The following is a 16,559-nucleotide window of genomic DNA, read 5'->3' on the forward strand; positions in this document are numbered from 1 at the left end:
ACCAGGCCCATTTTCATGCCACCTCTTCTGTTCTGAGACCCCTCTCTCTCTCCGGTCCTCCACCAGCCTTTCTGATGTAACACCTTCACTCAAGGCTCTCATTCCAACTGACTCTTAAATGCTGCCCATCCTCAAAATCTCCTCTGCAGCTTCAAATCAGGCTCTGAGAGCAAGAGCACAGTCTGCACTATCTCTATGTTCCCAGGCTGGCACTTCGTAGGGAGTTGATGATTTTGTTTTCTTTTATTAAACTGAACTTTGTTTTTTGAACATCCTAACCATCCATTAGAGAAGCACTCAACATATATCATTTGTTTATGCTCCTAAGAATTTCTGTTTCTAAGATTCTATAAATGAAATGTTCAGCAATTCTAACCTTCTAATATCCTTTAACATATGGCTCTAGCATGAGTAACAACTAGCATTTATTGACAGCCTGAGCAAATTCCTTTACACATGTTATTTGCCAAACCTTATTCCTAAGGACACTAACAACACGTGTTACAAAGGAAAAGGATTCAGTGGTCTAATGAGTACGGGAAATCCTGAGTTAAACAAAGCTTGCTGGAGTTCTTTTCTGCAGGACTAAATATTGAAAATATCCAAGAGGAGAACTTTTTTTTTTTCAAGAAGAGAACATCTTATGTATCGCTCCAAATCTAAATGGCTGGGGCCCAGTGATGTGCTGATAAACAGTTGACAACTAGCTTTTGAAGGGAAAAGCCCTGTTTATAGCCTTTGCCAATTTCCTTGGGGTAAATACTTTCCCCGTATCTGTTTCAAGCTACCAGCTTAAAGGCAGAGCGGGAGAGAGATGTGCACCAACACACCGTTAGCCAGGATTTCCATGATTAGACAGGACCAACATAAAAACTCAAGAACATAGTGAAATGTGGTAAAATTATTAGGAAGCAATAAGTTTTGAGGTCATCACCTTCATTTTTAATACAATTCATTTAACTGTATGCTTATAGAAGTGATTTTCAACAGTCCCATAGACTCACACAGGCACACAGCCAGCACTTGCCGTCTCCAGCTCACGGTGCCTCGCCTCCTACAGATTAAATCGAGTGTGGACCGCAAGAACACCGAGTACCAGCTCAGAGGAGAGTCTGCCGGCAAGGTCTTCCGGGTCGACAAGAACACAGGCGATGTGTACGCCTTAGAGAGGCTGGACAGGGAGAAAATCTCCGAGTACCACCTCACTGCCCTCGTGGTGGACAAGGACACCAAGAGGAACCTGGAGTCTCCTTCCAGCTTCACCATCAAAGTTCACGACGTCAACGATAACTGGCCTGTGTTCACCCACCGGGTGTTCAACGCCTCCGTGCCCGAGATGTCAGGGATAGGTATGTGCTTGGTCTGTCCCTCTCCCTCTCCCCTCACACACCCCTGATCCAGAGGCACCTCCCCCATCAGCAGCTGCACTGCCTGGAGCAGGATTCAGTGAGGTCCAAGCAGCGATGGGGAGGCATGCAGTGCCACTTGCCGGGACTTGAAAGGAACTCTGGTCCCTAAAGACTAAACTCTGACCTGGTCCCAGACAGAGCCCTGATGGTCTCTCTCACACACACACACACCACACATACCACACACACACACACACACACACACACACACACACACACACCACACACCACACACCACACACCATACACATACAGACACCACACACACGCACACACACATCACACACACATACCACACCACACACCACACACACACACACACCATACACACACAGACACCACACACACACACATCCCATACCCCCACACACACACACCACACATACACACATATCACACACATACCACACCACACACACACACACCACACCACACACACACACCCCATACCCCACACACACACACACACCACACACACACACACAGACACCACACACACACACACACATCCCATACCCCCACACACACACACCACACATACACACATATCACACACACATACCACACCACACACACCACACACACACACACACACACACACCACACACACACATCACACACACACATCACACACACACACCACACCACACACACACACACACCACACACACACACACACACCACACAGACACCACACACACACACACCATACACACACGGACACCACACACACACACATCCCATACCACACACACACACACACACACACATCACACACACACATACCACACACCCCCACACACACACCACACACACCACACACACACACACACACACCGCACACACACACACCACAAACACACCACACACACACCACACACATACCATACACACACACCCCACCCCACACACCCCACCCCACACACACACACACCTCACACACACACACACACCACACATACCCACACACACACACACACACACACACCACACATACCCACACACACACCTTGTTACTCTTTGAAGCCAACCCCACCCACTGCTCTGACTCGCAGGGCTGGCATGCCGAGAACATCAACTTCACACATGAAGGAGGCCAACTCTGCCACCAAGATAAGGGGTTACCTTTAGGGTCCATTCAGGAGTTGCGGGGGAAGCGGTGGAGAGGGACACACCTCATCCCCAGGTCTGTCACCAGCCTGGACCCTAGGCCCCCAGAGGAGACTATTTCTTCCTCAATTCTACTCCCAGCCTCCAGGGGATGCGAGAAAAGAGCTCCCATCCCCACCCCTTCGTCCAGGCTCTCTGGTTAGGGCTCAAGACCAGACCTTCTTGTTAAGCCTGGGGAGCCTGGAGTTCAAGGGGAAAGACATGCGACACCCAGTCTTTTGGGACCCTTCCTATTCTCTTGTTCTCATGCTTCCAGGAGCAAAAATAAAGCAGCTCTCCCTCTGTTTCTCTCCATGACTGCAGACACTCACCCCTCCCCTCATTTCCCCCATAAAAGAAAACCACTGCTCTCTTCACCCTTCATGTTTGACTGGCTGGGCCTCCGCCAATGTCAGCACTTCAGCGCCAGGCAGGCTCCTCAGAAAACAGGAGCCGGGAGAGGGGGTTCAGGGGACAGCCTGAGCCCCATCTGCCCTCATCTGGGAATGGGGTGAGGGGCTGGTGGTCACAAGGCAGTAACCCTGGATTCTCTCCCGGCAGGGACCTCGGTCATCCAGGTAACAGCAGTGGACGCAGATGACCCCACAGTGGCAGACCACGCTTCTGTTGTGTACCAGCTCACAAAGGGAAAAGACAGTTTCGACATCCGTGGCCCTGGTCCGTGTGACTAACCCCCCTGGGCAGCACTGGCTTGGAGCGGGTGGAGGTGTAGGCACAGAGGGAAGCCCAGTCTGACAGGTGTCACCAAACACTGACTTGCACTGTCCTGTGGAGGTGGTCAGTACCACCCGTCAAGACAAGGGGGCTGGTGAGGGCAGGAGGAGGCAGACAGGTGTCCAGGATGTGAACTCAAGTCCAGGGGGCAAAAATCCACCCAAGCAGGGACACGAGAGGCAGACGAGGAGGCTGGTTAGCAGCTCTGGCTATGGAACCACACAGATCTGGTTTCCAACCCCATCTCTGCTGCTCACCACTTCTAAAGACCTTGGGCAAATCAACCAACCTCTGAGCACTGGCGAGTCCTCATGGTGAAAATGGGGAATGTTATATGCATGCACCCCATACAGGAGCTGTGAAGTCTGCATTAGATGACGTATAAAGAGCATGTGGCTCGTTGTCATTAGCCATCACAGGTGACCTAAAAAAACTGTAAGGACTGTCTTTGGAGAAAGACAAAAGTCCAAGTGGTCAGGCCTGGGGCATGCCACCATTCAGAACAATGGCGAATACACAACCTATGCTGCACTGAAGCATAACCCATCACAGCACTTTGCTTACTCTGAGCCTAGATGTGGCCTCAGGCTCTTTCTCGGCCCACAGTGGACAAAAGTGTTTGTGTGGCTTTGGCCTGACAGTGCAGGGCGTGGAGATGGGTGGTGGATCTCCCCTGACTCTTGGCCCTGGCTGCACAGGGACGTCACCCAGGAGCTCTGAAGTCACGGCTCTCTGGGTAGCGTGTGGGCATCCATATTTTTTAAAAGTTCCTCAGGTAACATGGTTCCTGACAGGACACATTTTGCAGGACTCATTGTCACCATGAACAAACACCTGGACCGAGAGACGCAGGATAAGTACGAGGTTGTGGTGGAAGCAGAAGACGCCCAGGGCCGCCGGGGGGAGTCAGGCACAGCCACCGTGTTCATCACTCTGCAGGACGTCAACGACAACTTCCCCATCTTCACCCAGAGTGAGCCCCTCTCCCTGGGCCCTGGTGGGGGCGGTGCTCTCAGGGAGGAGCCTGGCATCCATCCACCTCTCCCTCCACCCCAGAGTGAGCCTACATCAGAGATGGCTTCCCGGTGCTCCCCATCTCTGCACACACTCCCAAGGCTGCACACCTGGCCTGCCAGGGCGCCCTCTTGGGCCAGCAGCAGATCACACTCTCTGTTGTGTCCCACATGCCCAGAGTCCCACTACCAGACAGGACCAGTTTCACCCAGTTTCCATGAGCTCGGGAAAACCCACGAGCTGGGGAGCCAGGGTTCAGCAGAGCGCCAGGGCCAGGGCTGGGCCCTGACCCACCCACAGACTGATTCTCCCCACAGGAAAATGTTCAACAGGAGCTCTTCACACGCGCTGGGTGGGCTGGGGAGGAAGGTCAGATAGGCTCATCACCTGCACCTCCAAGGCTGATGTCACTCAGAGGCTCAGCCACTGCAAGGACAGGCCAGTGTACCCTTTCACTATATATGGTGAAAGCTCCTCAAAGGCAGGGCTTCTCTCTCTTGGCAGTTGACAGATCCCCCAGCAAAGTGCCTCACATACAGGGGTCCTTGATAACTACTTGTCAGATGGATGAAGGGATGAAAGGACAGATGAGTGGAACCTCTGTGCCTTGAGACCCAAAATTCCAGAGGAATTACTACTACTGCTGCTGCTACTTTATTGTGCCTGTTGCTTGTATCAGAACATACTGGGATAGTATATGCGACAATTACCTTGTCTATCTCATTAACCCCATGCCCTTTGGGGCGCCCCTTCTGCATCAGCCAGGTACACATTTTCTGTGCCAGAAGACATCCGTGTGGGCAGCCCCCTGGGCTCTCTGTTTGTTGAGGACCCAGATGAGCCCCAAAACCGGAAGACCAAGTACAGCTTCGTGCAGGGCGAGTACAGGGACACCTTCACCATCGAGACGGACCCCACCCACAACGAGGGCATCATCAAGCCCATAAAGGTTCGCAGGCCTGCAGCAGTGGCATCAGATGGGGGGCTGGGGGCTCCTGGCATGCTCAGGACTCAGCCAGGGGCTGCTCCTGGGTCAGAGGCCACCAAAGGTCCACTTTTGGGCCAGTGTGGAGCAGGCCATGTGCTCGTGGATCCTGTGACCCTGGAGCTGGGACATGGAGCCACGAGAGAAGGGTCAGTCCCTTGGGCTGGGCTACCCCAGAACCAGACCCTGAGGCAAGGACTTAGGTGTATACAGCTCATTTGGGGGGTGATCTCAGGAAGCCCCCAGGAGCAGTGAGATGTAAAAGGGAGGAGAGTTAAGACAGGCTCCTTAGTGAGCAGGTGATCACTGTGGGTGAGTGGGAAACGGTCCCACTGGGGACATCTAGACAACTATGTGGAACATGCTTCTGAGTCGCAGCAGTTGTGGGCTGCCTGAGGGCTCCTGGGGGCTCACTTCCTGGCACTTTCTGATCTGCCCTGGGCGCTGGCGAGGAGAGCCCTGGTAGAGTACAGGTGCTTGCAGCCAAAAGCTGTCAGTGTGTAAGGACACAGTGAACACCATGGGGATGGGGTGCCCACTGGCAGTGGCTGCTGCAGAGAGAGCAGTCAAACCAGCTGAATCTAGAAGCAGAGAGAAGGTCTGCCAGGGGCACAAACTGCCTCCAGAATGGCCATGCCGAGGACTAGGGGGCCCAGGCCAGGGATCTCCTCCTCAGAGGGGACACTCAAACCCGTGTACCTGAGCCAGACCACTCCTCCAGCAGACCTCTCTGGAGTCCTTCTCTGATCCAGCCCTGGGCTGGGAACTGGATATACCCAGGGGAGTCGAACAGCCCCCAGGGTACCAAGGCTCTCGGCCAGTAGGGAGGACACACACACGCACCAAAGGGGACCCAGGCAGGAACAAAACTGTTGTCAGGAGGGCAGGAACAGGCTCAGAGAGCACATCTGGTTACGTTTGGACAGGTTCCTTGATGGGGTGAGGAGGAGTGTGGCAAGCAGGCAAGAGACTTGAGCAAAGGCACACAGAAAAGGCACGGCTTTGAGGAGCTGTGGGAAGAACCACTAGTCTGTGCTCCCCTTATAGCAAGAGTATGGCTGATCTGCTTGGTGTCTCCAGTTCTCAGAATAGAGCTAAGGTCAGGACGAAGCTGAAGACAGCCAGGCCACAGGCCCCTCATCTGCGCAACAGGTGTCGTCCCAGCACTACCGTGCAGGGCCTGGTTCAGAGCAGGAGCTCACCACACTTTCCTCCCACAGCCCCTGGACTATGAACGCATCCCGCAATACAGCTTCACCATCGAGGCCACAGACCCCACCATTGACCTCCGCTACCTGGGCAGCACCTCCCCCAAGAACATCGCCCGTGTCATTATCAACATCACAGACGTGGACGAGCCCCCCATCTTCCAGCAGCCTTTCTACCACTTCCAGCTGCAGGAGAACCAGAAGAAGCCTCTGATTGGCTCGGTGCTGGCCAAGGACCCTGACGCTGCTCAGCGGGACATCAGGTAAGGGGGTGGAGGTCGTGAGGACAGGGATGATCACGGCCACACCCTGGCACTGAGGCTCTTACATCAGCTGGGCTGAGCCCAGGATGCCAAGGGGGAAACTGGCTGCTCCCAGCATGGACACTGGGCTTGGGCACGGGCAGGACAAGAAGCCCGAGCTCTTCCACTAACCCACGTGGCCAGGTATAATCTTGTCCTGCCCAGGTACCCATCTAGCATGGTCCTGGCCATTACAGCTGCCCACTGTCTGCTGTAGCTTGAAGGGGAGGTACAGGTTCCCACAGGTCCCATCTAGGGAGATCTGATGGTCAACAGCACAACCAACTTGACATATGTGAAATCCCTTCACTAAATATGTTTAATTCATGTGTCTTTCCAAAACCACAAAAGGGAAAAGTTTATTTCACACACTGAAACAACACAAAGACCTACAAAGAAAGCGTCAGTAACCCTGACTTCCAGACAACGCACGTTCATGGTGTGCTGTGATCCTACCACGCCTTTCTTCATGACCACACAAACACCTACAGACATTTATGGTGGATTTGTCATTTGTTTCAGGGATCTGATGGCTTTAAATTTTTTGTGGATCATAGTATGCCCATTTTAGCTTCCCTAGTTTCTCAGGGGTAAAGAATCCGTCTCCTAATGCAGGAGACAGAAGTTCAATCCCTGGGTTGGGAAGATCCCCTGGAGAAGGAAACAGCAGCCCACTCCAGTATTCTTGCCTGGGGAATCCCATGGACAGAGGAGTTTGGTGGGCTATAGTCCATAGTGCCAAGAGTTGGATGTGAATTAGCAACTAAACAACAGTCATGACCATTTCATCACTACTTGTTCCTCCATCTCAACTAGGCACCTCTACCCTCTGTGACAAAAGATATACTTCCAGCCCATGCTTTCCAGGGCCACATAACATTTGAGAGTATGAAGTTCACGCAGTCTCGTTTTATTCCAGAGCTGGTACCCAACTGTGCCAGCAGCATTAATCAAATAAGTCATCATTTTCTACCTTTGTTACAGACTGAGTTCCTGTATATCCCTGAATCTATTTTTGAATCCTTTGTTCTGTAGCAAAGCCATTCTGTTTTATTGTAGCAGCTTTATACTAAAACTTGGTATGTATAAGGCAAGTCCCTCCCCCAAGTATTTTTTCACTTTATATAACTTTAATGCATTCTCAAACATCCATTCTTTCTTGTGAACCATAAAACTCTTGAGTTTTATAAAAAGCATTAGCATTCTAATGAGAACTGTGTTTGCATATTAGTTTGGGGAGAGTTAACGCTCTATTAAGGACAAATGTGTCCCTCCTTTTTGACCACATCTCATAAGTTTGGGGATGACTGTTTTCATAGCCATTCTATTTTAAATAGCCTGTAATCATCATTTTTATTTCTTCACTGATCCAGTGGTTTATTTAAGAGACTTTTTTTTCATTTATAAGTGGTAGGGCATTTTTTGGTTTTATCGCGTTCTGTGGTATAACACAACTGTCCTTTTGTCCACTTTCCTCTGTGATATCTAAGCTTTTGCTTTATGTATTTAAAATTTTTCTATTCCGTTAACAACGGTTTATAATTCTTTTACCTTCATTATGACTTGTCTCTTTCATCCTTATGGCATTACCCGGTTTGTCCTGCTTAAATATTCTGTCCTCCACTCCATGTTGCCTGATGCAGGGCTGGTCAGTCCCACTTTCATGTCACTGATGTTCGCCTGAAATGTTCCGACCTTTGCTCTTTTCACAGGTAATTTTATTATTTATCTGGCTGTGCTGCATGCTCGCTGCCACACAGGCTTTTCTCTAGTTGCGGCACGCAGGGGCTTCTCTCTGGCTGCTGTGTGTGGGCCTCTCAGTGCAGTGGTTTCCCTGGCTGCGTGCAGAGCACCAGCTCTAGAGCTTGAGGGGTCAGCAGTCACAGTTCCCAGGCCCTAGAGCACAGGCTCAGGGCTGTGGCACATGGGCTTAGCTGTTTTGCAGCATGTGGGGTCTTCCCAGACCAGGGATCAAACCCATGTCTCTTACATTGGCAGGCAGATTCTCTACCACTGAGCCATCAAGCCCAATCTTTACTTTTAATATTTCTAGGTCATTCGGCATTTAAGCTGTCTCCTGAAACTGGAATGCAGATGGCTTTGCTTTTCAATCAAAACTGAGAGATGTCATGTTTAATCTATTTACATTTTTCATCATAAATGATGCTGCTGCTGCTGCTAAGTCACTTCAGTCATGTCCGACTCTGTGCGACTCCATAGACAGCAGCCCACCAGGCTCCCCCATCCCTGGGATTCTCCAGGCAAGAATACTGGAGTGGGTTGCTATTTCCAGATGAGTTTGATCTTATTTCTTTTAGCCTGTTTTACACTGGCTATCTCTCAAAACTAATGACTTTTTTCTCTTCCCCATCTTTGTTGTAAGTCTATCTTTTTCATATTTATTCTCCTATGTATCTGGATGGAATATATGCATTTTTACTTCTGCCAGTGACATTTATTTCTGTCTGTAAAACTTAACCTGGTTTCCTGGACCAATATTTTCTACTTATAAATCTCTCTCTCATATACACACACCACCACCACCTCCACTGCTTTCCTATATATGATAAAGAAATCAACAATTTCCATTTAATTCCTCCCAAGCCAGATTTTTTACTTTGTTTTGAGACATTTCTTAGATGAAGTGAGTTTTCACAAAAAGTTTTTCAGGACCTATCTTGTGGGTGATATACTTCCTGAGTTCTTTCATATTTACAGATCAAAAATATTATCAATGTGTTCTAGCACTTAACATTGTGTGAATGTCTAGGGTTAAGTCTGATTTCTCTTTCTTTATAAGAATGTATTTTTCCTGTGTGGACTCTCTTCATTTCTTTACATACCCCCGAAATTCCAATGTATCATCAGAATATAGCTAAATATTTATCTTTTTTCCACTATGCCTGATATCAATGACCTCTTTTAATATATAAACTTGGGTCTTTCTTCAGATCAAGATGGTTTCTTTTATTACATCGTTTGTTATTTCTTCTGTTCTCTTTGTTCTGGAGTTTTCTTTGGTATTCAGTTGAGTTCAGTTCAGTCGCTCAGTCGTGTCTGACTCTTTGCGACCCCATGAATCGCAGCATGCCAGGTCTCCCTGTCCATCACCAACTCCCGGAGTTCACTCGGACTCACGTCCATGGAGTCAGTGATGCCATCCAGCCATCTCATCCTCTGTCCTCCCCTTCTCCTCCTGCCCACAATCCCTCCCAGCATCAGAGTCTTTTCCAATGAGTCAACTCTTCGCATGAGGTGGCCAAAGTACTGGAGTTTCAACTTCAGCATCATTCCCTCCAAATAAATCCCAGGGCTGATCTCCTTCAGAATGGACTGGTTGGATCTCCTTGCAGTCCAAGGGACTCTCAAGAGTCTTCTCCAACACCACAGTTCAAAAGCATCAATTCTCCTTGGTATTAGAAAAAATGTATCTGGAACATTATGGATTTTTTTCATCTCTTCTTTTCATGCCTTTTTTCTTAAGAACTTTTCAATTTTTACTTCACAAATTTAATTTCCTTTCTATCACTTCTTACCTCTTCTGGTTCCTTTTTTTATTTCTTCCTGGCTCTTACTCAACTACCTTTTCATTAATCACAAAATCCAATTCAGGCTGAAGTAAAGCTGGCTACAGTGCCACCTGCCTCGACTCTGAAGATACTGCTGATGGAGTCTCAGGGTCCACCCTCATCCCAGTGATCACAACAGTGCCCAGATCAAAGAGATTATCTCACCACTCTGCCTCTCCCTGCATGGTCGGGTGCAACGAGCAGGGAGAGAAGGGTGGCGGATGATGCAAGGGACAGATCCTAAAGGATCTGTCTGTCCTCTGGGCAGTCTGGACTCCACAAAGAACAATGGAAAGCCATGAAATCCCTGGAAACTCTTTCCCCTGGACAGGTACTCCATCCGCAGGACCAGTGACAAGGGCCAGTTCTTCGGAATAACCAAGAAAGGGGATATTTACAACGACAAAGAACTGGACAGAGAAGTGTACCCTTGGTACAACCTGACAGTGGAGGCAAAAGAGGTGGATTCTAGTGGTGAGTGGCCCCTTTTGCCAGAGGACCTGGGCTCTTCTCTTTTCCTCATTCTTTTAAAATTGGCATAGGCTGTCATTTGAGGCCTCCAGAGGTACTAGAAGCACTGCTGATGCACCACTTGGCTGGGATGCTACAGTGCCTCCATCCCCAAGTGTAGATGGGCCAGCTGTATCCACGTCACCAGAGACTGTGTTAGAAGGCAAAACAGCAGGCCCCAACCCCAGACTGAGTCAGAATCTCATGCACACTACAGTTTAAGAAGCACTGTTCCAAAACAGGCTGCCATATGTCCCTGTGATGGGCATCACATGAGTCACCTCTTAAACACAGAGCTTCTCAGATGCCTCTCTGGAGGTCCTGGTCCAGAGAGTCAGAAACAGCAGGGAATGTGCACTGAACAAGTGCCGTGTGATTTTTATTATCACGGACATTTGGCAAAGGCTGCTTTGGAGACTGTTTATGTGCCAGTTAGTGGGCTGAATTCAAAATCTGAAGCACTTGCCAACTCTAAGATTGTTAGAGTCTCCAGAAAGTAGGGTAACTGTTGCCAGAGGGAAAGGCAGGTGTTGGAGCTTTGCATTCTTATACTATATGAGAAAAACACAACTGCTCTCCAAGAGAAGGATCAACATTCCCCACCCTTCCCAGAGACCAATGGGGCCCAGGAAAAGGGTGACTTGGCCAAAGTCCCACTGGTAGCTACCCAGGAGGGTCCCTGCCTCCTGCAGGCAGCATGTCCCCCACATGGCAGCCAGGCCAACTTCAATAGATTTCTGAGTGTTTTCCAGATCAATCTTTGCCCCTTTCTTCCCCATCACTCGTACAATTTTTAAATCTTATAGTAATAGCTTACTGTGCATTTTAAAATACAAAAAAGAAGAAGCAAAGTATCCCCCCGCCATAACCCCACCATACAGCAATAATTACCGTTAGCACTCTAGTGTGTTTCCTCTGGTCTTTTTTCTATCTGTCATTTTATACAAGTGAAATCATAATACCCTGAATTTTTACTTAACCTTATTCCAGAATTATTTTCTCATGGTACTAAAATGTCTTTATTAAAGAGATTGCAACTTTTAAAATGTAATTTACATGGGCATTGCAAACAGCCACATGGTCCATTCTTTTAAACTGGCCCGGTTTATTAAAGCAATTTCACACAGACTGTTTACCTTTTCAATTATTCCATAGTTAATTTATTTAAATTGGTTTGATTACTTAAATTACTGCATTGACTTAATAATTACTTAATTGATTTAATTAAAACCTTTAAAAATACATTTACGTTGTTTCTCTTTTTGATTCTTACAAGTAATTCTCTAGCAAATATCCTTATGCATGAGGCTTTACCCCGCTTCCTCTTCTGCTCCTTTCATCCAGAACACCATCCCTGGCCTTCCTTCTAAATGTCCACAGCCCCCTCTTCCAGAAAAAAGAGCACCCCTCCAGGACTCCCACCAATACCCCTTCTCATCTCAGGGCTGACGTCTGCTAAGTCCACTGTAGTGACAAGGCCTTTCTCCTGCAGGGACTCCCACAGGCAAAGAATCCATCGTGCAGGTCTACGTTGAAGTTATGGATGAGAATGACAACGCCCCAGAGTTCGCCAAGCCCTATGAGCCCAAAGTGTGTGAGAATGCACCCCAGGGCAAGGTGAGTCTGGCTCAGGCGGGAGGGCGAGGCAGCGCCTGCCTGGGTCAGACCAAAGGGGCAGCACCTCCCGCTCACAGTCAGCTGGCGCTTCATGAGCTTAATGTAACCTGTACAACAGCCTTGAGGAAAGATGACATTCCCCCTGCAGATAGTGAAACTGAGGCTCAGAGACAATGTGTAGTGAGCAGATTGGTGGGGAGGCGGGTGGTAGAAAGAGTGACTTTTTGGAGACCATTGAGATTAGTGTTACAGGTGAGAGGCAGCCACAGTCAGATCTAAATCCAAAGTCCCTCACCATCACTGAAACCCCAGCCAGCTCAACACCACCACTGACCATCCCCCATCTTCCACCCTCTAGCTGGTCGTGCAAATCTCAGCAACAGACAAGGATATAACACCACGAGATGTGAAGTTCAAGTTCTCCCTGAGCACTGAGGACAGCAACTTCACCCTCATTGATAATCACGGTGCGCCTTGAAGCAGTCAGCCTGGCTCTTGGAGTGGGCGGGGTTGGGGGGAGGTGGCGGTCAGGGATGGAGTTATTTGAGTCTTGAGATGCCAGGGTCAAGGACTAAGCCAATGAATCAGGTGCCCTCCCTGGGGCTATCAAGTTCCAAGATATTGTATACAATTCCCACCACATACCTTATTGATCCATGCAATCGTCAGAGCCACCCTGGCCACACTGCCAACTCCACATGGCCTTGCTTTTCCCTTAAGATGCCCAGGTCACTGAATAGGCACAGAATAGACATGGGGTGTAGAGAGCCTGGTTCACAAACTAAGGGACTCCTTCCCATGGGACCTCTGTGGTCAATACAACTGCAAATTACTCTATGACATGGAACTTTGAGGTTGCTCCCAAAAAGCCAAAATGGGACATTTGAAACCAAAATGCCAAGAATACAGTGTTTTGATTTGGCCACAATGATCACTTAACACCAGGTGTCCTCAGGACGGGATCTGGTCCACCAGTCACATCCCAGAGTCCTGTGATGTCAGCAGTGGCCAATCAGAGCTTCTGATGAGTATGTGCTCCCTGGAGTGATGAGGCTGAGTTGGCTGGATTCCAGCCAAAAACAGACAGGCTTCCATGGTCTCTGCACCTTCCTCAGAAAAAAAAAAAAAAAAAAACCTAGAAAATCTCCCTTGGGTCTAAAGAGAGCAATCCTTTCTCCAGAATGGGGAGGAATCCCTGCCCATCCCTAACCGGCAACATGGTGATTGGTGAGGCTCCCACCATAGACACAGCCACTGCCACCTCTGAGGAAGGTCAGGGACTGGGATTCCTGAGAGTGAGGGGGAGACCCAGGGGGCCAGCCACACACTCCTCCTTGAGGGATGGGGATGGTGGCCAGGACATGCTGACAGTCAGTGCCACACCATTCAACACTCCGCTGTCTTCGGTAGTAAATAATGTGGGGAAAATACCTGTCACAACCATCCCCAGTGCCCGCTTCAAACCTACCTCACAGGAGGTCAGCAATGGAGTAAAAAGCTTAAGTGTCACCCCAAAGACCCCCCCAATATGTGATCAGGAGATAAGCTCGTTGGCCTCAGACTCACTTATAACATGAATGTCCTGCTACAATATTAAATGAGTATAGCGAGAAATCTCTCATTTCTCTCATACAGTCTCAGTGGCCATACTGTTATTATTTTCTATTACAATAGATATGGCTACTTAATAATGAAATGTAATTGGTTTCCATTTAAAATCTATAAGACAGCCTCCTTTGCTTTTGGCTTCCTGAGTGTGCCAACCCCGCCCATGTAGCTACATAAAACCTGGAGTAGGGAGTCCCTGCAACTTTGACCATCACAACCTCCCAGAAGCCAGTAAAAGACACATTTTTCTGGCCTCTGCCCAGAGCCACTGAAACAGAAATTCAGGAAAGAAGAGGGGGAAAAAAAAGGAAGGAGGAGTAGAGGGGAGGTGGGTAGGGGTGGGGTCTGAAAAGCAACATGTTCAAAAATCTCCCTGGGGAATTCTGTACATGGACTGATTGGAGCTGAGAGGGAGAGCCAATATTTGGACCAAAGCACAGTCCCAGTTCCAACCTGCCCAGGGAATCCTCAATTACACTGTAATCATTCCCTCAGTGCCCCAGGGGACCTGTGCATTGTTCTTAATTTCTAATGCATTTTCAGGGACAGCAAAAACAGCCTTAGAAGTTAGCCTGATGCTAAGAGACTTTTTAAATTTTGTTTTCCCCCGATTGTTCATAAAAGCATGAAACAATGCATTAATTAACTGAGAGTTCCCTGTTACTGAAGTAGGGTTAGGGGTCAGGTATTTCAGTTACCCATACAAACAAAAAAGCAATGATTTTAAGTACTGGCCAAATCCTTCTTAGAGGCCAAATCGAAGCAGCTGCCCAAAACATCCCCTCTCTGGAGGAACAGACCTGCCCACAACGGCTAAAAGACGAGGCAGGGGTATAAAGGGCAGACACATGGCCCAGGCAGCATATGAGCTGGTACAGTTACGAGGGCTTCCTGGAGGAGGCGGGCCCCACTGTTGGTGGTGACGAGAGAATGGGCACTCCAGACAGCAGCGCCTGACTCCGAGGACTTGGTGTTTCCAGATAACACGGCCAACATCATAGTCAAGTACGGGTATTTTGACCGGGAGCGCGCCAAGGTCCACCACCTGCCCGTGCTCATCTCGGACAACGGGAGGCCAAGCCTCACGGGCACCAGCATGCTGCACGTGACCGTGTGCAAGTGCAACGAGCATGGCGAGTTCACCCTGTGCGAGGAGGTGGCTGCCCAGGTGGGCATCAGCATCCAGGCGCTGGTGGCCATCTTCCTCTGCATCCTCACCATCACAGGTCAGTGCCCAGAAGGATGGGAGGGGATGGCAAGGGGACTGCAGGGGAGGAGGAGGCGGCCGGCGATCCAGGCCCAGCCCCGCTGCTTTCAGCCCAAAGTGCGGCCCCGTGCTGGGGTAAGGTCCACCTCCCTGGGTGCCAAAGGGTGGAAGTGGATGACAGGGGAGGAGGAGGCGCAGCTCAAGACCCCTTCCCCAGTTTAAAATACTTTATTTAACATTCATTCATTCAACCGACATATTTTGAGCACTAACTGTGTGCCAGGCACTGTTCCAGGCACTTATTTATATAAAATCTCTTTTGAAAAAAAGAGGATCCAGTCTCTCTTTCGGAGAGAAATGGAAAGTATAAATTTTCTTGTTTAAATTATCACCAGGGGGCGCTTTCTTTCTTTTTTCAGGATTCCTCCAGCCTTGATCTCTCTTTTTCTTATTTTTCCCCCTTGTTTGGGCCTCAGAAATTTTACAGGCATTTTAGACCTAGCCTCAGTGTAGGGTCTCCAGGAAGTAGACCCTGGGAAAAGGATTGGGGTACACATGATTTATTTGAGAAGTGGTCCCAGGAAGGCCCAGAAGGAAGAGTGGGAGTTTTGACAGGGAAAGGAGGCAGTTGGTGAAGGGCAAGTTGTCACACAAGTTGCCACCACGGGCCACTGGAGCTTCTCCTCCCCGGGGACTGGGCGGCAGCGCTCAGTCATGTTCATCCACCATCGCCCACCAGCAGATGGCCGGGGCTCCTCCTGCTCTTTACATGGGGCAGGAGCCAGCCGTCCAGAGGAAGCCCATGGGTGGTCAGAGGCCACCCTGCGCACTACAGTGACAGGACCGGGGACACAGTGAGGCTCCAGGCCTTTTCTGCCAGTGGCTCCCCTGAGAGGCCCCCTGGCAGAGGCCCCCTGCTGTGGCCAGGAGTCCAGACTGAGATTCCCCTCTCAATACAAATCTGTAACAGTGATGATACTGGCATCCCCACCACTCATAGAATTGCACTTAACCTCGCACCTTATCAGCTGTAAACGGCAGAGGAGTCATCACTTCCATTTTACAGACAAGGAAGCAGACTCAGAGGGCCACCCTGGCTTGCCTATTAACAGTCGGTTAAGTAACTCCAGGCTAGAAGGACAGAGTCTAGGGAAGTTCTGGGCCTGCTTCCAGGAGCTCTCTGCCCCACGTGGGCCACCCCTCCTAGGGCTGGCAATCCTTATGCAGTCACACCCCTCAGAGCTCT

The 16,559-nt window shown here is 49.5% G+C and overlaps 1 protein-coding gene across 1 annotated transcript in view; it reads left to right on the forward strand.

Annotated features, from left to right (window-relative positions):
- CDH5 (cadherin 5) overlaps positions 1-16,559 on the forward strand; it is a 39,192-nt gene that overhangs the window by 18,307 nt on the left and 4,326 nt on the right. The window contains exons 3-11 of the mRNA XM_068992243.1: positions 1,061-1,349; positions 3,120-3,236; positions 4,102-4,266; positions 5,069-5,256; positions 6,513-6,763; positions 10,703-10,845; positions 12,374-12,498; positions 12,857-12,965; positions 15,087-15,332. Coding sequence (XP_068848344.1) covers positions 1,061-1,349; positions 3,120-3,236; positions 4,102-4,266; positions 5,069-5,256; positions 6,513-6,763; positions 10,703-10,845; positions 12,374-12,498; positions 12,857-12,965; positions 15,087-15,332 — 1,633 coding nt within the window. The remainder of the gene's footprint in view (positions 1-1,060; positions 1,350-3,119; positions 3,237-4,101; positions 4,267-5,068; positions 5,257-6,512; positions 6,764-10,702; positions 10,846-12,373; positions 12,499-12,856; positions 12,966-15,086; positions 15,333-16,559) is intronic.

This window comes from Capricornis sumatraensis, chromosome 20 (assembly GCF_032405125.1).
Source record: "Capricornis sumatraensis isolate serow.1 chromosome 20, serow.2, whole genome shotgun sequence".
Lineage (NCBI taxonomy): Eukaryota > Metazoa > Chordata > Mammalia > Artiodactyla > Bovidae > Capricornis > Capricornis sumatraensis.